Below are 21,517 nucleotides of genomic sequence, written 5' to 3' on the forward strand. Positions count from 1 at the left end.
ATATATATATATATACATATATATAAATTATTACATATATATAAAAACCTGACGTGTAGCAAGTTTATAAATATAAACTTAAATGTATATTATACCAGAAGGTTTGCGGATTATCGCCGTGTATTTTTTCATTATTAACGCCAACGTTTCGTGAACCATGCCGTTCACTTCATTCATTAAATGTATATTATCCAATCTATACCTAATACTAATGTTAATATTTCACTTTTCTTATTGATAGAAAATGTCACTCAGGATCATGATCTACACAACATATATCAAGGTGAAGCCATCGGGACTCCCTTATTCGGCATATTTACCCATTAAACTATAAATGGGGGTTCCCTGTTAATGGCAGCCGCTACTTTCTCATTCTTCAAGATTGTCATATGATCTTCTTCAATACAATGTACTGTTACTATATTTTGAGTTATCTTAAATAATTACATACATTGTTAATAAAAAATTGTGATAAATTTGATTTTTAAGTACAAATTAAAAAAAATTTTTGAAGTACCTTGTGCAAGCCATAATCCTTTTCATGTATTGGTATATTTAACGGTTTTGCACATTTTAGCAATATTATAGGTGACTTAATAAGCGGTAAAATAAAAGGATCATATTCTCGAAGAGCGGAAAAATGTTTGTAAATTGTTGTACACAGAGTCTTTAAATTTGAAAACGAGAGAGATTTGTATACAGCTGAGAAATGTTTAGCGAAAATATTAAATCTTTCATCCCAGTTCTCACGTTTCTTTAATTCCATTAAAATCTACAAAAATATAAATTTTTTATTTTATATAAAAGATTATACGAAAGTTTATAAGAAGGAACGAAGGAATTGATACTGATCTACAATACATAAAGAAACTGAAAAATAATATAAATATATGAGAGCAAGTCAATAAGTTTTTAGTAAAACACAGTAAAACACATTTTTTTTTACCGATTTATTTTTATTTCTCAACATAATCTCCTTTCAGCTCAATACACTTGATCCAACGATTCTCCAATTTTTTCAATCTTCCAATTTTTCTGAATAATACGATTTACCCAATCTTTCAAAATAAGCCTCTGTTTCGGCGATAAGTTGCTCTTTGATGGTCTTCTCTTTCCTCCGAACCATTTCTTCAAGTTTGGAAACAGGAAATAGTCGCAGGGGGCTAAATCTGGCGAATATGCTAAATGGGGAAGCAATTCGTAGAAGAGTTCATTAAATTTGGCCGGGCACGTGTGAACCCGTGCATTGTCTTGATGGAAGAACACTTTCTTCTTCGCCAAATGGAGACGTTTTTTCTTTAAAATGTTGTTGAAACGGCCCAATAAGGCTGCGTAGTAATCGCCATTGATCATTTGCTTCGACGGAAGGTAATCGATATGAATTATACCGGGTGCATCCCAAACAACTGTGGCCATCACCTTTCCGGCCGATTTCACGGTCTTCGCTTTTTTCGGAGTTGGTTCATCCGGTGAAGTCCATTGTTTTGTCGGTTCCTTCGTCTTGGGTGTGAAGTAATGGATTCATCCACAGTAATAAATCAAAGCAGAAATTCATCTGGATTACGTAGGAACATTTCCAAACGTTATCACACGGTCGCGCTTATGGTCCACAGTGAGCAAACGCGGCACTCATCTTGCCGACAGCTTTATCATACCGAATTATTCGTGTAAAATTGAAATCACTGTGCCATGTGATATGCCTGTGGCCTCAACAAACTCGCGCACTTTCACTCGTCGATCAGTCAAAACAATATCGTGGATTTTACCGATGATTTCTGGAGTAGCAGCCTCAATCGAGGCCTCAATTGGACGTTCCGAACGAGGTGCATCACATGTGAACGTACGATCACGTTTAAATTCATTCACCCAATTGTATACAAACACGAACGCTAGTGCAGATGTGCTATGAACATTATCCAACTCGACTTTGATTTCTTTCGGTGTTAAACCTTTTATATGTAGATGTTTGATCACTGCACGAAACTCGTTTTTTTCCATTTTGCAAAAAATACAAAAGTTGTTCGCTTTAACCGTCTACGAGAATAAAACCTCTCGATGAATTTTGCTCGAAATTTGACAGTAATCAGCTGAAAGTTGCTATTTGTCAAAAAGTAATGTGACATGACACTGCGAGTGCCTCCTGACAGATTTTCTAAGAATTTATTGACTTGCCCTCATATCATATAAATTAGTTTCAATGTGAATCCAAAACAAAAATTGCATATACCTTTTTAGAACTTCCCGCTGAATAGATTTCCATAATATTAGCTAAGATATCAATTTGAAAATTTGCATCATCGAAATCTAACTCAAAAGCTTTGAATAATGCTTGTATTAGCTCAGGACCACCGTCGATGAGAACAAGTCGGCCTTTAAAATTCATAGCTTCCAATCTCCTTGTTACTTCAATTGCAATAAGAGATCCAAAGGAGTATCCTACCATTACAAAATTTTTTCCATCTGTCAGCGTTGGAAGTATGAGCTGTAAAAATATCAAAAATACTCAATAAAAGAATCCCGCACAAAATCATAGGATTTTGGCCCTCGGTGAAAATGGCTGAAACTTTAATATGTCATAGTTCTTGACTCATTGATCAAAATTAGGCACAAAGCCTGAAAATTACTAGTTTTTTTGTTGTAGCCATTTAAAGTTTTATTTTAATAATGCCTCAAAATCAGGTTCTCTAAGAAATCAAGAGATTTTAAGTAACAATATGCCCACGCTCGCTCCACTCCCATCATCATTCCCACGACATATAGTACATATCCTGCACTCATATTTATATGAAAGAGGTGCATAAAAATCGAAGTATCGTGTGTGCGCACTGCGCGCGTGCACGTGTATTTGTGTATGCAACAATGATACATTTATGATTTATTTTTTCACCCGTTCTTAAAGTTATCTGGAATGAACAAAATGGGCATAACGGATGTTTCATTCTTTTGAATGCTTGATTTTCCCAAGTCCCCTTCCCTCTCACGAATTTAAACTTTTATTTTAGTAATCTATAACCTCTATATTATTGAGATCTTGGTCTGCTCTATGAACTGCATCCATTGTTGTATGCAACAAACTTTTATCGGGATATTTAATATGTAGTTGATGGCGTACATATCCCAAAATACTTGCAACGTGTGCACATGTGCTTGTCCTATGTATTGCTATCGTATTTCAGAGAATACCCGATATTTTTTGTACATGAAGCTTTATAAGCTGCAACAAACGTTCGGGTCATGATAATCAAGCACTTTTCACATGAAAGGTAAATGGACTCATGCATTTCAAACAACATGCATGAGAGAAATCGTAAAAGTCTAACAAAATCTAAATACATAATATAAATGCGGGTGATGTATGTGGGAATGATGATGGGGGTGGAGCGGGGGTAAGGTTGAAAGTCAGGGTGGTGATTGGCATATTGTTATTTACAATTTCATGATTTATAAGAACTATGACATATTAAAGTATCAGCTAATTTCTCCGAGGGCCAAATTCCTATGATTTTACGTAGGGTCCTTTATATCTTTTGAACAAAAACAATTTTTATCGACATAAAATCGATTAAATTAATATAATTATTGCATACGTTTGTGAGACGATTAGTAGTCTCCGTTATCATGTTTGTAGTACAATCAATATTGTCCGTGTTATAACACAATAACGACGTTGGGAATTTAATAAATGGTACTATAGTTTTAAATACAGTACCACATCCATCAATTCCCGGTATAAGAAATACTTCAGTCATAGTACTTTGACTGTTAGCCGAAAATTTTGTTGGAGGAACATAATCTTTATCCTCTTTTATAACACCAACTAAAAGTTTTATAATATCTGATTTTTCCATGTCGAATTTTTTTTTATCATCCGCATCTTTACCACTGATACTTGCAACGGACATTTTAGCGAGTTTTGCGAAAGTGAGATTTCGTATATCTTGTAGAGTAAAAAATATATCAAATTCTCGTTCCAGAGAATGTTGGATTTCTACAGTCGTCACAGAGTCCATTCCAAGTTCGGCCAAACATGAATGTGGACTTACAGTTTTTATGTCACTTATGTCTATAATATAGAACATAATATCATTATGATAGTATCCCATAACTCTTAATTAATATTTCAGGGAATAAAAGAAGATAGAATTATGAACCAAGTTTACCGATTTTGGTTAAGATTAATCAGATAACGCGTAACCAGAGTTACAGAGTAACCAGAGTCTGGTATGCAGAAAACGTAGCATACCAGAGGATTTTTTGAACTTATGTATTTTTCTGATTAAAATTTTATTCTAATTTTTCCAACTGATCAAATTCAATTATTAATAATTCGGTAAATAATAGTCTGAACCAAAATTAGTTTATAATTTCATCCCCTTCGATCACTGAAATATTAATTAAGATTTATGAGATGCCCTGTGTAGTATAATGCTCTTTTCGTAAACTGGATTAGCAAATAAATATAATAAGTATTTGCGAAGGAATAAGTCGTCATAGTAGTACCTACTTAAAATATTAGCAATTGTTTCTACGAGACTTCCGTGACTTTTTATTTTTTTTTCAGCTACGACCATGCTGCTCACAATCGGCCGACTTTGAAGTAAAAACTTATCAAGTTCATCTAGACAGCTGGTTATCTTTTGCTGTAAAGTGCCACCGATAATTAATTCTTTATCGTTCTCCTGCATGTCAGCGACGAGACCCACGTCACCTATAGCTCCCCACTGAATCGCCAATCCTGGTAATCCTTCCTCCGATCTCTTCTCACAAATTCTTTCCATAATGGAGTTGGCCATGCCATAATTTGTCTGTCCAGCGTTTCCTTTGCCACAGGAAACGGATGAGAACACTACAAAATGCCGCAAATTATGACAGATTTTCCTGGATAGTTTGTCCAGTATTTGCGTTGCATAAGCTTTCGACTGGAAAGACTCTGCAAATGTTTCTGCGGTTTGGTTTTTGAGAATGCCATCTTTCAATACCACACCGAGATTAAATATTGCGTCCACTGGAGCTTCCTTTTCAGCAGTCCGTAAGAGATATTCGCAGTCTTTGAAGTCAGCAACATTGATGTTTTTGATGATCAGAACGTTTACACCATACGATTTCCACATTCGAACTTTCAAGCGTTGATAACCGTTTTTTATTCCATTTCTTGAAATCAGAACGACGTTTCTGGCACCACGTAGTATGAGCCAATCGGTTAATTCTAAACCAAATCCGCCCAGACCTCCTAGTATAATATAACTCCTATCTCTAAGACAATCATAGCGACGATACGCGAGAATGTGCTGATCTAAAGGTTCATCCTTCTCACGAATATTTATAATTATCTGTAAGAACAATCATATTTAAAAAATATATGCTTTATATGAATAAAATTATATAGAACTGTTATAGTATACCTTTCCTGTATGTTTCCCGCTGGCCATGTATCTAAAGGCTTCTTCAATATCAGTTCTTGGAAAAACTTTTGCTTGAATTGGTTTGATTGTTCCATCTTTTAAACCATCGGTTATCATTTTGGAAAATAGGAACTTATTCTTGTCATCAGTCAACACATGATTCTCCAATATAATCCCATGAAAACTGATACCTTTCCGAAACTCGAACATATTTAGAGGATTGTTAGACACAAGATCAAATTTGCCAATTTCTAAAAAGCGACCGTTTTGCGCCAAACAGCGAACGGAGGCTATTAACTTTTCTTCCGCTAATGAATTTAACACAATATCGACGCCGCGACCTCTCGTTTGACGCATAATCATTTGTTCAAAACTTGTATCTCGAGAATTTCCGATATGATCATCTGAAATGATCGGAAACATTTTTTTAATGAGGTTCCGTTTGTCACTTGTGCCCACGGTAGTGAACACCTCGCATCCTTCTTTAAGGGCGAGATGAATAGCTGCTTGTCCAATTCCGCCAGTACCAGAATGTATAAGAATTTTATCGTCTTTTTTTATTTTCCCTCGAATGTACAAGGCTAAATAAAGCGTGTTATAAACGATTGGGACCGTCGCCGCTTCTTCGAATGACCATGCTTCGGGTATCTTCCACCAAAGACCTTTACTCTTATCAACGACATTTGCTATGCAACTAAAACGAGTAACTATTAATTACTGTCATTTGTATGACACCATAGCATAATAACTCCTTGTAGCATTACTTACTCAGTATTACATGCTCCCATTATACGCTGTCCGTTAGCATCGAAACCCACATATTCTAGTCCAAGAAGTATATGCTGAGATTGTCGTTTATTTAAAATCGTTTCTGGAATTGTTAATTTACCTGTGGCTAACATTACATCTCTAAAATTCAGGGATGAGTAGACAATGTGGACTAAATTCTCACGACAACACGAGACAGATAGATTATTTTCTTTCCAACAAAATGTACTTAAGTCACCACGAACCTATAAAAAAAGTAAATCTTGTATATTATTACATGACGTATATAAAACAGAATTTAAGGAAAAAGCTTTTGTAATACAGTATTCAATCCTCCAATCGTCAAATAGAATTTCGCAGACTATTTTATAGCTGCAATTTTAGAGACTATAGATACATAATATTATGAAGATAATGACCAGTACGTTTTGAAAAAGTTTGTATATACCGTTTGGTAGATACGAGCGGTTGGTACAGGTTTCACTTCCAATTGTGGTAATTTTAAATGTCTGTACGATCCCCAGCATTTATTCGATCGCAGTACATTAATAGTCATATCTTTTTGTAATTGTTCTATATAGAAGGGGTCTTCAAGAGAAAATTTAGGTGCCTCCATATCCTGAATGAGCACTCCTCTAACAAGTTCTCCTCCTGGTTCTTTTCTCAAGCAGTTAACAAAACCTAATAAACCGCACTCAAAATTTCTCTCTCCGACAATTATAATTCTACTATTCTTATTAAGCTTGTTTTCGTCGCTCACAAGCGCCTTTAAATCCTTCAGCCAATTAAAGTTATCATTACTTATATGAACAACAATTCTTTCTTCTATGAAAACTTTTTTCTTCAGAAGCACAATTAGTTCTGTATCAGTACGTTTTTCGAGAATAACGTTCAGTTCATATTGCTGTAAATAATTTTTATAATCAGTAATGTCATGTTTCTCACGCGTCAACACATAACAACCCTTTCTCAAGAATGGCAATAGTCGTTTTAAAGATGCATATTTGGTCAAAAGATTGTATCCAGCAACAATTAAAGTTTTGTCAGGAAAAGATAATTTTTTTAAATCTTTTATTGTGACGTTTTGCGGTAAATCTTCTGGTTTGAAACGATTTGATGATGTTAATATGGTGACGTTCATCTGTATCAGTGGCATATCACTAAATGCTGCAACCAGCAACGAAGATGAAAGACTTTGTAATTCAACGTCATCGACATCTTCCACTAGCTCAGCGGCTTCCATCTTGTTAATTTGATGATCTTCCAGTACGAGTTGAGCCGATAATCGAATTGCTTCGTTCAACGAAATCTTAGCGCGATCGCAATGAGCTACAAATCTATGTTCCTCGATAACAGCATTTTGGGCTAATCTCCGACGAGAAATTTGAGTAGCTTTAAAACCTCGAATCTCTATTCCGCCAGCTCTTATGGTATCTAACTCTTTATACATTCGTACCTGTAATACTGTAATAAAACAAGTAAAATGATGTACTATATGTGGAAGCTTTTTATATATTTATGTGTTACGTCCAGAAAATTCCTACGATACTTTCTTTCGAAAGAATCTGGAAGTGTCAAGATAACGATACGACAAATAAATAACAGACAGTTCAGCTATCATTTTTCTAAAATCTAAAGCAAAGAATTCGTTCTTTCGCCATAAATGTCATTCTCAAACAAATCATTTACGAGCGCAAGTGCACGAACCGTGAGACCGCGAATCTTCTTCTCGAAATCTTGGCTAGAAAAGTAATAAAATGTCATCTAAAAGCACAAAACTGGCGCAAAAGCTTTATTCTAATAGTCAAATCGCGGATAATATTCCATCGGTTTCGCGACAAAGATGCACGTGCATTTTCTCGACGCATCCTACGCGCATAAATTAAGTAAAAAGTGTTATAATTTTAAGATAACAGTGACACCGGTCAACATCCTTTCCACCCCCAAGATGCATCCCGAATCTTAACTTTTCTCCCAGGACGAGAAAATAGCTCTTTTGTTAACAAAAAGGGCCTCTCCTCCAATCAGAGCACGGCAAATCGAAGGGAACTAGTATATAAACCCTGATTTTTCGAAACTCGACGGAGTTCGCAGGAGTAAATCAGAGGTACTTAATTGTCCGTAACAAAAGTCCGAGTCAATTGCTCGAGGCGATTGGTCGAAATCGTCCGTGGTGAAAGATCAAGTCAAATGATCGAGACTGTTCGTCGAAGTCGGTTGTCCGAGGCAGACGTCAAAGTCGATCGTCAGTTCGGTTTGCGAGTTCGTCGCAATCTCAGGTCGGTATGGTAGTGCAGTCCACAACAATTGGTGCCCCCGTTAAATCAGTATCTTTGGTCATCTCGGAGACCACTCCGACAAAAAGAGAGAATAATGTTAATAAGTAAACATGTACTTATATATATTTATATAAATATATCTATTTTTAAAAAATAATTAATACAAACAGGGCTACGAGCCAACATTCGTTGAAATATAAAGGTCTTAGTAAATATAAAATGTCATTAGTTAAAAATAAATATAAAGTTTAATAAAATTTAAAAACAGACGTTTCGACCTTAATTAGGTCATTATCAATGTTAAGTCGCAATATCGTTAACGATGTACAAACAAAGAAATTATAAAAATTCACGAATACATAAGTAAAAATATTAATAAAAAATGAAAAATAAGAATATAAATTCTGTGATGTGGGTATTATTAATCTCACTCACTACTGAAGACATATCGTATCGTAGTAAAATGGCAAGAGTCCATCGACAACGCAAGACATCAAAAAATTGTAAATTGTGAAACTCCACATTTCTAAATCAAATAGTAACATAATAAAAACAATGTCAGTAATAGATAAAAATAATAAAAAAAAGAATAAAACAAAAAGAATATAATATAAGAGTCAATTGATCAGTAAAAGAGTCAAATCACAAGGCAATAAATTGAAATGGATATAATGTAAGACTACAAAATAACGTAAGTAACTCATATCCATTTTGTTAATTTAGTAACAATTAAATTAAAAGATAATTAATTACCTTGTAAAATTGTATCAAAATACAATTATGATTAAAATAAGTTAGAAAAATGCGAAGAGAGACTATTATAAGATGTTGACAATAAACAATTTAAAATAAGAATAACCGAACATCTCAAGTACAAAGGAACTACAAATGGAAATAAGGGGAAAATTAGGAAGGGGTAAAAGTATCTATTTTTATAATCTGCTAATCCTATTTACTCGAATTCTTTTAATAAATAACAATTAAGTAATGAGTTTATATTAAAGAGTGTAAATTAATTTAAAACGAAATCTCCCCCACATTCCCACCGTTTTCCCGAGATCGCACTAGATGTTATCCGAGGCTGTAAGGATTGAGTTCCTTGGTCTAAATCTAAATTGAAAGGACCAATGGACTCATGGCTCGGTTAGCGTTATAGTGAGCCATATGGCACCCTGACCTAATTCCGAGCCTTTTAAAAATAAGTGCGTTCGACTGTCTCTTGGGTCGCTCCGCAGGGCGACGACCGCGGAGAGTGGTATCGGTTACGTTCTTTCGAAGCCTCCTCCTCGCCCTAGTAATTTCCTCAAAAATAAAAAATCCTGAGGCTTGGACGTAACATATGAATTGAACAAAGAATTTAGTGATGATGAGAAGTATAATTACGTTTATTTGTGTCTGTTGTAACTTTTGCACCGTCTATGTTGTCCCGTAACTTCGAAGCATGGAGCATTGGATTGATCACTAATTTTTGAATATTCGTAGGAACGCACAAATTTTTAGTGTCATATCCGATAAGATACATCTGTAGCATATTATCTATAAATGTTTCCCAATTGTTTTTCCAAATGATATGTCCTTTACTTCCCGAAACAGAAGCACTCTTAAACCCACGAAACAAGCCGCTGTACTGGTATCCGCGCAATTTAAATTCTTTGTAGATATCTCGTGCCGTCATATGTTCTTCTTCATTATTTTCCGATAACAAATCTATTGGAATCATTTCCTGTTCTGGATTCAACGTCTCGTACACCATACCTGTTACAACAACGCTATCTCCTTCGGTTATTTCAAATTTTCCATCTGTAACATTTTTGTGTATTTGGCATTACTTCATTTTTATTATTGTACTACATTAAAAGTAATAAATATTCATTATGGGACCTATATATATTTTTTAAATTTTATTGCAAATAATTCCATAATAATAAATTAAACATTATTTTAAGGTACAATAAACATATGAATACTCTTATGGAAAAATAGAGAAAATCTCGATTAAAATTAAAACTCATCTTGTAAGTACCTGTTTGTATTGCAATATATAGTTCCACAGCATCTTCTTTCGACAAATAGGTAGCACGAATAAATTTTACATCTCGGAATACTACCGATATGTTTGTATGCTGTACTCTTTTCATCATGCCAATGGTTCTCCAAACGAGTCCCAAATAGCTCGTTGCTGGTAGCAAATTTCTCCCATCAATGATATGATCGCTCATATATTCATAATCTTTACTTTGAAGTAAAATTTTGACGTATCTTCCTCTCGATTTTATAAACTTATCTTCATTATTATTCGGCAGAAACCAATTCTTAGAATGATCCCATCTGATTTATTACAATTCAGATTTATATATCGTGAATAATTATACAAATACATATAAACATATAATATATAATTATGTAAAATAAGAGTATATATTATTTTAAATTATATGATCAAATCTAATAATTATGCCAATGAGAAACAGGCTAAAACGGTCTAATAATTGTTATATATTTTTCTTATATATATATACATATATATCTTATTTAAATTTTACGATTACGATTACCTGATTGATGGAGAAATCATAGGAGTTCCTCGGCTAACTGGAAATTCCACCGGTGGGTATAAATTGGCAACTTGCGGCTGTAAACCACTATTATAGAGCTTCCCAATTCCTTGGAGAATTATATCATTATTTTGTTCGGTGCGTCGACTTAATATAAGATTTGTCACGTTTGGATGTAACGAGTTTGTCAAGACGTGTTGCAGAACATCGTCAGGTGCGATTTCGATGACTACGGCGTTACTTGGAATTAGTTCCGTCGTTTGTGAAAAAAGAACTGTGTTTAATATACTTCGAGTATGATAGTCCGCCGATGATAATTCTGATGCTGAAGTGAACCATTCGGTGCGAGGTATAGAAGTGCTGATCCACTTTGAACTCCGTTTTTTTGGATGTGGTATTATTTTATTCAAACTAAGTAAAAGCTGACTTTCCACAGATGCGACGTAAGAACTGTGAAACGGTACATTGCAGTTGACCTCTTTCACGTAAATATTGTTGACCTGAATAAAAAAAATGCAACACATGCATCAAATTTAATCTTTTAGTATTCTAAAAATTATGAGTTATTTTTAATTTTACCTGTAGTTTTTTCATAAACTTTTGTATGGATTGTGGTGGTCCACACACAACGCTGCTGTTCTCGCTGTTGTGGCATATTATTTCAATATCCGCTGGACATAAAGTTTTAAGGTAATCGTAGTCGATATTGACAACCGCCATCGAACAATGAATTATATTCTTTTTGGTACATGCCATACCGATAAAATATGCTGATAAAATAGTTTGTTCTATAGTGAGACATTCATCCGCATACGCGCAACCAAGTTCACTGGTAGAATGACCAATCATATAATCTGGAGTAATTCCTAAAGATGTTAGAAGATCTACTAATCCAATCTACAATTAAAATATATATGATTATTTTTAAATATACACAGTTAGATATATACGGTATATTTAAAACATTTATTATTGTTATAATAGTAATTTAATGTTTAAAATGTAATTTAATCAAGTTAATAGACAATCTATTTCTGTTGTAGTATAACGACGACGATAACAAAATTTGAATTTACAGTATATGTTTTACTGAAAAATATATTATATGTACTATATATATTTATGTGTAAGTAACTAAGTATGGAAAGTTGTAAATTCTTCACCTGAATAGCGACGATTCCAAGAAAAGTATTTAACGCGTTTTCGCAAATTTTTTCTTCCATTTTTGTCAAAATGTCTACGACACTTATATTATAGGGCTTTAAAATATCTTCACATTTACTTATCGTTTTTGCAAAAACATGAAATTTTAATAAGCTGCGACCTAATAAGAATTTAATTTATAGATTACACCATTTTGTGGCATATTTAAGGTATGCATATTATTAATTAAATATGAAATATTGAGTATCTACCCATTCCTGGCCATTGAGAACCCAAGGCTGAAAATATGAACCATATAGGTTTCTTCACGCCTTCACAATTTTGAATTTCCTTTATTAAATCTTGTTGGGAAGAATTCAATATAATATACCCTCTCCATGGATGACCGTTTATATTGTCTGCATGTATATCGTGTAATAAGCGAATATACTCTACGTCTATTAGATGATTGGCAATCTATAATAATGAATTTTTTTAAATTCAAACTAAACATAATGGTTGCGTTCAGCAGAGAAAGCAGCTATGCAATTGTTGTAAAATTTTTTTGGTAATACGATTGGTCTTTCCCTTACTTCCTTATTAAATCTAAATGTATAAGCCAATCGTATTCAAGAATTTTATTACAGTTGCAAAGCTGCTTTTTCTGCTGAATGCAGGCCATTGTCTCTAAATGTTGGACATAATATCAAAATGTTGTTGACAAGTTTACACTAACGTCTTTTAAAAACAACTTCACTGAATCTTCTGTACGTCCAGATAATACGACAAGTCTAAGTAAGTCATCATTTGGTGCTCCGTTATTGATTTTCTGTTTATCATTCCACTTTAATAACGTATGAACATTGGATCCTCCAAGACCAAAATTATTGATTCCTATGTAACCATTTTGAAGTGGCATTGGTTCTTGGACGACACGAATACTTCCATTTATCAGAGCATCTATATCATTCCTTGGTGATGTATAATTGATATTTGGTGGAACAAAGCCAGTTTCGAATGCTATTATTACCTTCAGTAATAGATAATAATATTAAAATGTATAAACTTTAATTATTCGTCAGATACTGACAAGTCATACATTATTTATAGGTATGTCATATTAATTTTAGTAAATATCGAATTTGATGAACGAATTTAGTAGTCTTTCGAGAGATAAGCAATTGCGTTTGAGTGCCTTCAAATGTAACCTATCGATAAATTTTTACAAGGAATATGTTTTTTGTTCGTGTACATATGTATACACATATATATATATATATGTTGTGCGTAAGATGAAAGCAAATTTTATGATAATAGATGAAAGTAGAAGCTACTTATTCTACACAAACCTTAACGATCTGATTAAAACCACTCGCAGTTTCGCTATGACCAAGATTAGATTTTACGGAGCCGACCATTAATGGAGTTTCTCTATTTTGACAAAACATATTATGAATAGCTTTAATTTCTACAGGATCGCCAACTTTTGTAGCGGTACCGTGTGTTTCGATATAATCTAAACTTGATATCGGTATTCCGCATTCATTGTAAAATTGTTTTAGTAAATCATATTGCATTTGTGTTGACGGGTAAGTTATTCCTTCTTCTGTATAACCATCGCAGTTTAATTTTATATGCGGACATATGGCATAAATCCTCTTTGCATTTTTCGCCTTTTGGAGGTATGCTACTCCTACCGTTTCGCTACGCACGTAACCGTTAGCAAATTTATCAAATGGTTTGCAATAACCGTTGGGTGATAAAGTACCTGAAAGATATGAAATATGACATGCCTTTTTAATATACATCTTACTTAAGAAATTATCACTTTCATCCATGATAAAGTATTATTCCGTTTTGACAAATATTGTATTTATTTGAAATACTTCGTTAAGATGACATCGATCGTTGTTCTTTATTTATTTTTTGCAAATAAGAACTAGATTTTATACATAACACATTATGAAAGTAATAAGTTTTAATGACAATATAAAAGTTAATATTTTATGACGGAATTACCAATCCGAGAAAATTGCAGGGTAATATTAGGTTTGAAAATTAAATGTGCAGTTCCAAATATTGCGTCTTCGCATTTGCCTGACATGATACAATCATAAGCAGAGGCCATAGCATAAAAACTAGTACTGCATGCTGTATCGATGATGTGAGATGGTCCTTTCAGATCCAAGCAATACGAAATCAAATTTGCCACTGTAGATTTGTGGCATCCAATAACATTCAGACCGCCTAACTGTTATAATTGCAGAACATATGCAATATTATAATTGTTATACATGTACCGTTACAATTTTCGTACATGAATAATAGATTCAGTACTCCCTTACTACATTAATAATACATATCCCAATAACCACATGACGATATATTAAACATTCATTAAACGTAAAGTAGGTTTAAAAATGGTATAAGAATAAAAGTGCAGAGATAAACGTTTTAATCATCTCTATTTTATATAATCATATTATAAAAATGAAAAGTTCAAGCCATGTTCAAAAAAGGATACTCAAAAATTTAAACCTTTTTATCTAATAATAATATATAACTGATATATTATTAATAAAGGTGCCGGTACAAACTGAACATACATAAAGTGTATGCAACTTTTGGCCGATTTTCGAATCGCCTCATGCCTGTTTCCATCAATACAGATTAACTTTAATCTCGGTTTAACTTACTGTTAATCTTTTTCTAATTTTTAGAATTAGAAAAAAATGAAAAGCAAATTGAACCAAGATTAAAATTAATCTGCATTGGTGGAAATGGACATCACCTCACCGCGCGCAGATCAAATGTCGCTCGAGTATCGTGCGGCATTTGAACCGCGCAGTGAAGAGGATCTCCAAGCGTGTTGAGAAATTCTTTGTTGCCGGACTATCAAGAGGATTGACGAGGGATCCTGACGTAGTGAGGTGAGCGTCATTTCTAAGTATTGTAAAGCCACCGATCGCGGTACGTGATACATGTATCTCGAGTGGATCGCGCGTTAGACTTGATTTCGCGTTAGAGTTGCCGACGCCGGATCGACCGCCTATAGGCGTTTAGAGTAGTCGTTACCGAGCACGTGCCGTCCACTCGGACGCCAATGACTGAGAAGTTCGAGTCATTATCGTTGCTCGCCCTTATCACCGCCAAATCATTGATGTACTTTGTTCGATTGACGAGAATCCATTGTAGTTGAGACTAGAATTATTGAGCGTTACCGAATTGTGGCCGCCTATTACCGAATCTTGTATCACGATTGTAGTACGAAACAACATATTTTCACTGTAATAAGATTCAAGATTTGTCCGCGTATCTGTCGGATTCATTATCGATGTAACTTATTGCTGCCGGCTATGAATTAACAAGCTGGTTATTGTTTTAAAACCGCGAACTTTTACGCGCGGAAGTTCAACGTCATAATGCTGTTGTCATCGTTGTAACGGTCTAACGAAAAATATATTGGTTTCTCACCGCTGATACTGTTGTTAACTATGGTATCTTAATTTATTTCAGCCTCTCTCTATCTCGTTCTCCGACATTTTTCCCGCCTACCACGAACCACTCCCCTCTAACAATTCCGTGGTTGAGCTATTCGTTTTTCGTCCGTCGCGAGAATCTGCCTAATCTACAATATTTTTGTCCGAGCAAATTATCCTAGTAATCGTGCGAAAAGTGGCACGCTCTCTCGTGTCTGGACTACCTTGCCTTACCGACTACCGCAAAGTATGTAATCATGTATGAATTAAGAACGAACTGCACTTGATTAAGAGCTATTGCATAATTGAAGTTATGGAGAACGCGACGAAGTTGTGCCGTTGCTCGTGAATACGGTCACAATATATAACGCACACATATACCTACATAAAAAATTTAAGCGTGCATATGTGTTTATATTTACTATTTCTTTTTTACCTCAGTTTCTGTATACAACAAATCCGTTTGTCCTTCAATTATAGATAACCCTATAATTACAGCAGTATTTTTTCCTTGTAATTGCTTCGGATTGATTCCCGCATCGATAATTGCTTCATAAGTACTTTCCAATATCAATCTTACTTCAGGTGTCAATAAGTGTGCTTGCTCAAAAGATAATCCAAAAAAATCCGCATCAAATTTTTCTACTTTATTGATAGTACCCATACGACGTGGAATGTCCTCATGCTCTAAGGATAGATATTCACATATGCAGGGCTCAGCATGTATTTGAAATACTTTTATTTGCAACATAGTTTTTGCAATATAAGTGCATTTTATGTTTTGTATTACAGCACTGCTCATATAAATGTATTATATGTTTTTTATTTAACATTGAAAAATTGAAAGTTTTATATATTTTTAATTATATATTGTAAAGTCGAAACTGTCCGCATATACCGGTATTATAATAAATTTATATATATTTCTAACATCTAGTATAAGCTCAATGTGTTCTTGACCTGGGAGGTATATTAAATTTAATTTGGAAATTTATTTGAGCGGATATTAATTTAATTTAATTTATATATTTTGTAATTTAAATAACAAGATTAATTGTCAATCTTAATATTTGAAATACAAGATACTAATTACTTTCAATTCTTCGTTGTTAATATTGAGACAGGGGAACTCCAGAAAAGGGTTCCTTGGATTTAAATGCTAATTTTTTTTTGGTAACAATACAAGTCAGGAACGAAATTATATGTTCGGCTATTTTTCCACATAAGCCTTAGTTTTTGAGTTTTTAAATTTTGAAAATTGTCCGCGTTTTAGACGGTGTAAATGCGAGCTGTTCCATTAACCTCCTTAACATGCAATATTTTAGAAAGTTTGAAAAAAGATATTTGTACATTTTTAATTTTTAATTATATACACATGTGCATAATTAATATACATAATTAATATCGGAATAGTATATCATAAAATATACGTAAAATACAGAGTTGGCAAGTAACGCGTTACCGGTACAAATTACTTCTCTCAGTAATAAATATGTAACGACGTTACATTTTCTTCGGAGTAACGTTTATGGTAACGCAGTTATATTTTTAAGGCATTGGTCATGATTTCACTAGTTACTTTTATCGTTACTTTATTTCTAGCCACGTAAAAGTTTTAGTCGTAACCAGTCGTAACTATAGAGCTATAGAAAACAGAGATGCGACGTTAAAGGAATAGGTCTGATTGACTCTCTTAATCATGAATCATGACGCTTTTTTTTTCACATTGTATTCACATTATAGGCTGCATTCTGTATCATTTTTTATATTCGGTGAACAATATAATAAGGATAAAATGATGTATCATACGTACTATATGTGTGAAACGGAACGCACTTATAGGCTAATATATATAGCATGTAGATTGTAGTGATAAGATCAATGAGATCACCTGAGATTCTACCCTAAAAAATATGAATATATATAATATTATATACTATATGTATATAATTAATAATTATATATACCTATATACAGGGTGTTTGAAATTAACCGCCAAATATTTCATGTATGAGTAGAATAGACTATACTGAGTCGAAAAGTCCTGTACCATTTTGCGTAATATTTCAGTAATAGTTGACGAGATATTAATTATAGTTTAAAAATAGTTTAAAGATCAAGTGGTTAAGTTAAAAAATAAAAGGAATAAAAATAGAGCATATACCACACGCCGGATAACAATAGCGAAATTATCATGTTTTTACAAAATAAATCTACATAGACGTTTCGACCATCTTCAGTATAAAACAATAACCCTTAATAATATGTATTACGGAAAACATCTTTCGCAAATTATCAAATAATATAATTTCGTTAAAATATAATTATGTCATTAGTTCGCATAAATACAATTAAGAAGTTGATTCGAATACTAGATCCAACAATGTTAAACATCTCAATTTTCCTTTTGTCATCCTTTTATTCGTTATGTTAATGTGATAGAAAAAGCAAATGGATTTGTCAATATTTTGAGAGCACAAGTTTCCAAACTAAAATGGTTTTCAATTAATTTTTAATTACTTTGTAATGAGAAAAAGAGATATTAATTTATAAAAATATTTAAATTCGCCCGGCCCACCGTCAAATGCAAGCGCGCGGCTGGATAGGACCGCCCTGCAAAGTGCGCCGAGCGCATTATATATACCTACACATTTTTTAGTTCTATTCTTCTACTAAAAAATAGAATTTTAATGTTTTTTATATATATCAAAAAAATCTGCACATAATATGTATTATATTAGTGTCAAGAAAAAAAGTAACGAAAAAGTAACGATTTGTTACATTTTGAGTAACGATAACGGTAATGAGTTATTACTTTTGCAAATCAATAACGAATAACGAGAACGACTTATTTTTTAAGAAAAAGAACGGTGACGGCAACAAGTTATATTTTTATGAGGTAACGTTGCCAACTCTGGTAAAATATCAATTTAATAGCAAGATATTACGAATATATCAACTGTTAAAATAAATTCGTAACTATGTTTATTCATTTGTCTTGTATGATAAAAGAACGTTTGTTTGCTTTTAAATAGATAATGATAAGATATGCTAGCAAGTGCTGTCTATCTTTTAAAACATGAAACGGACAACATTTCCGAGAGCGATGGTGATAATGACGACAAATCTATGTATCAAAATTTGACATTTGGACTCTCATCGCAATATCTTCCTTCGTAAGGTACGTAGAAAATAAAAACACATTTATATGATATAATTTAAACCAAAATAGTAAATTAAGACTATTTAAAAGTTGATAAATTCAGCCGTTTATTGAGAGATCTAGTAATCTCAGGTGCTCGCAACTCATCGACTCGCGTAAAGATACGATGTGGTCTCGCGCTTCGCGTTCACTTGGCGCGAGACACTCCCGTGTCTTTTGATTTTGAGATGGAGTTTTTTTGCCTACAAATTGATCGCCTACAGCAAGGTTTGTCTACTACATTTCATTTGTCTATAGATCGATTGCATATGTGTTATTGGCTATAGCTGTAGATTGCCTACATACACTTTTATATACAAAATTAAATATTAAAATTTAAAAAACAATGATGCTTTTGCACACGTGTATTATTACCTAGAAATCGATTGCTTTCAAGCACTTTTGCGCAAAAGTATAAAATTAAGGTTAAATTACGTAAGAAAATATTTAACTGTGTTTTTAAAGTAAAAAGTAAAACAACCGAGCTATAGGCGATATATCCTCTACATCACGAAATATTGCAGCAACATTGGTGCAATATGAAAATTTAAATATTATATTGAAAATATATACAATTTTTGAACATGACCGGAGACACACTACCGCGTTTCCTGATATCAAATATTATAACATAATGTAATTTTAATACTTTGTAAGAAATATTGTAATGCATTATTAAAACATTACAATTCAAGAGGTAAGTTCAAGCCTCCGCCACGAGATGAATGCTCTTCTCGTAAAAAGGAAACGCCCATAAAGTCCATAAAAAGGCGAATGCAAAACGAGTTGACGTTGACGAGTCTCTCGAAAATCTTTAATCTGTTTGGTTGTGTGCGTTCTAAGCTCCCAAATTTTTCAATCACAATTTTATCGTATGTATTTTGAAATATGATGCTAAGCAGTAATACAAGGTTTATACCTAATGGAAGTCGTAGCAGTAAAGGTATCAACTTATAGAAAATTAACCAATCATAGTCGATTATTCTTCTGGTAATCAATTGAAATTGATTAATTTTTTACGACGTAGAACCCTACGACCTTTATGATTTTTAGTGTAGACCTCGCGTAATATCATACATATGATAGTAATTAATTAAATTGGATTAAATGTTGAAATATTACAGAATATTGCAGTAATAATTTTTAATTTTTACGGAATATTACTACAATGTTGTAGCAATGTTTTATGTAATATTGCAATTTTCCCAGTAATATTGTTACAATATTTCATACATGTAGGCAATCAAGCTGTAAATAATTGGTAGGTAAACGAAGTTCTTCCGGTATTTCAATTTGAGGTATAATTATATATTTATTTGCCAACAAAATATTTTGTTGCAAAAATAGATTTGTACGAGTAAATACGTTTAGTAGAAGAAGTAAAATATATTTTATTTTAATATTAATCGAGCATGAATGTAAAAATATAATGTCGTATAATATAAATATGATATAACTACCCATTTTCCATCGACCATGATCTGCTCTTACAAGATCAATTTTGTTGAATAAATTTTCTCGTAATTCATTTATGTTATCTGAATTAGGAAATCTGCCAGCAATGCCAGAAATAACGATTTCCTCGCCGGAATCAATATTCTTCCACGATTTATATGTTTCTTTGACCATGATTGTTATATACTCGGATAATCTAGAAAAATGCTATGTATTTTTATTTTATGTAAGACTGAGTATATATAAATTTATTTTTTTCTAATTAAATTAAGTTAAAGATAATCACTTATAAAATTAATTTTATTTAACTTTTTCGTTAATAGTTGCATAAATAACTTACACTAAAATACTTCGTTACGGTTAAAATAAAAGTTAATTTTTTAATAACCAAAAATGGATTAAAATTGATTAAAATTTTTATTCGTATTTTAAACGCATTGAATTATATTAAATAAAAAAATAATTTTTTAAAATCTTATTTTCATTCTAATTTAATCTTTTTAATATTATATTTTATATCTCATAAGTTCATAAGAAATACAACCAATAAGAATCGAAGCTTCTGAGTAACTCTACAGCGTTACCCGTTACTTATTATTTTTTTGAAGAAGTAATATGTGTTTTAAAGAATAACTATAAAAGTAACGGAAAAGTAACATTTTATTCCCTGCTTTTTTGATAGCAAAAAGCATAGAAATATCCTCATGCAATTTCTATAAATAATAAATATAAGAATGCATTTAGATTGAAAAGGATTTATTTTAATGTTAGGAAATGTGTAGCGCTATTTTTAAAAGTCTGAATCTGAATGAATTGTATAGTGTATAAAGTTTCCCATTATTTTTATATCAGAATATATATTTTTTCTTTAATTCTAAAAACCGAATAACTGTTAAAGGAAAATTACACAAAAAATTTAGATAAAAATAGTGATTATTAAGTAAATATTAATAATTATTTTAAAATATCTTCATTCAACGTTATTTAAATGAAATTTTAATTAACAAAAACAGTACTTTTAAATAAAATATCATTTTTTTTCTTTTCTTTAAACTAAAGAAAAGTACAAATAACTGTACACTAGCAAGATTATCATACTCATAAGATTTATTGAATTTCTTTTAACTATTTAAAACCATTTTATAAGAAAAAGATGATAGTCTACGTTCAAAAACAAAAAAATTTTTCCTTTGAGAAAATGTTAATAAGATAAAAATTATATGTTTTATATTTA

At 32.5% G+C, this 21,517-nt stretch overlaps 1 protein-coding gene across 1 annotated transcript; it reads right to left on the bottom strand.

Moving 5' to 3' along the window:
* Positions 1–126: 126 nt before the first annotated feature.
* Positions 127–20,457, bottom strand: LOC108778203 (fatty acid synthase). Its single transcript, XM_018545320.1, has 19 exons — positions 20,289–20,457; positions 16,063–16,313; positions 14,167–14,398; positions 13,497–13,915; positions 12,884–13,177; positions 12,420–12,624; positions 12,168–12,328; positions 11,584–11,901; positions 11,005–11,504; positions 10,473–10,777; positions 9,833–10,249; positions 6,619–7,634; positions 6,171–6,415; positions 5,403–6,096; positions 4,505–5,330; positions 3,588–4,063; positions 2,228–2,482; positions 518–772; positions 127–434 (listed from the first exon to the last, which is right to left on the bottom strand). The coding sequence occupies exons 1-19, from the start codon at positions 20,455–20,457 to the stop codon at positions 324–326; spliced, it is 7,149 nt and encodes a 2,382-aa protein (XP_018400822.1). The 3' UTR covers positions 127–323.
* Between the last annotated feature and the right edge of the window lie 1,060 nt (positions 20,458–21,517).

The sequence above is a fragment of the Cyphomyrmex costatus genome, unplaced genomic scaffold (assembly GCF_001594065.2).
Source record: "Cyphomyrmex costatus isolate MS0001 unplaced genomic scaffold, Ccosl1.0 scaffold497, whole genome shotgun sequence".
Lineage (NCBI taxonomy): Eukaryota > Metazoa > Arthropoda > Insecta > Hymenoptera > Formicidae > Cyphomyrmex > Cyphomyrmex costatus.

Bases quoted from the DNA above. Each gene is read 5' to 3' on its own strand.
- LOC108778203 (XM_018545320.1), bottom strand. From the start codon at position 20,457: ATGGTCAAAGAAACATATAAATCGTGGAAGAATATTGATTCCGGCGAG. The intron at 13,916-14,166 runs GTAATTCCGTCA...CATATCTTTCAG, and splicing joins CCTGCAATTTTCTCGGATTG to GTACTTTATCACCCAACGGT. The intron at 435-517 runs GTACTTCAAAAA...TAATTATTTAAG, and splicing joins AGGATTATGGCTTGCACAAG to ATAACTCAAAATATAGTAAC.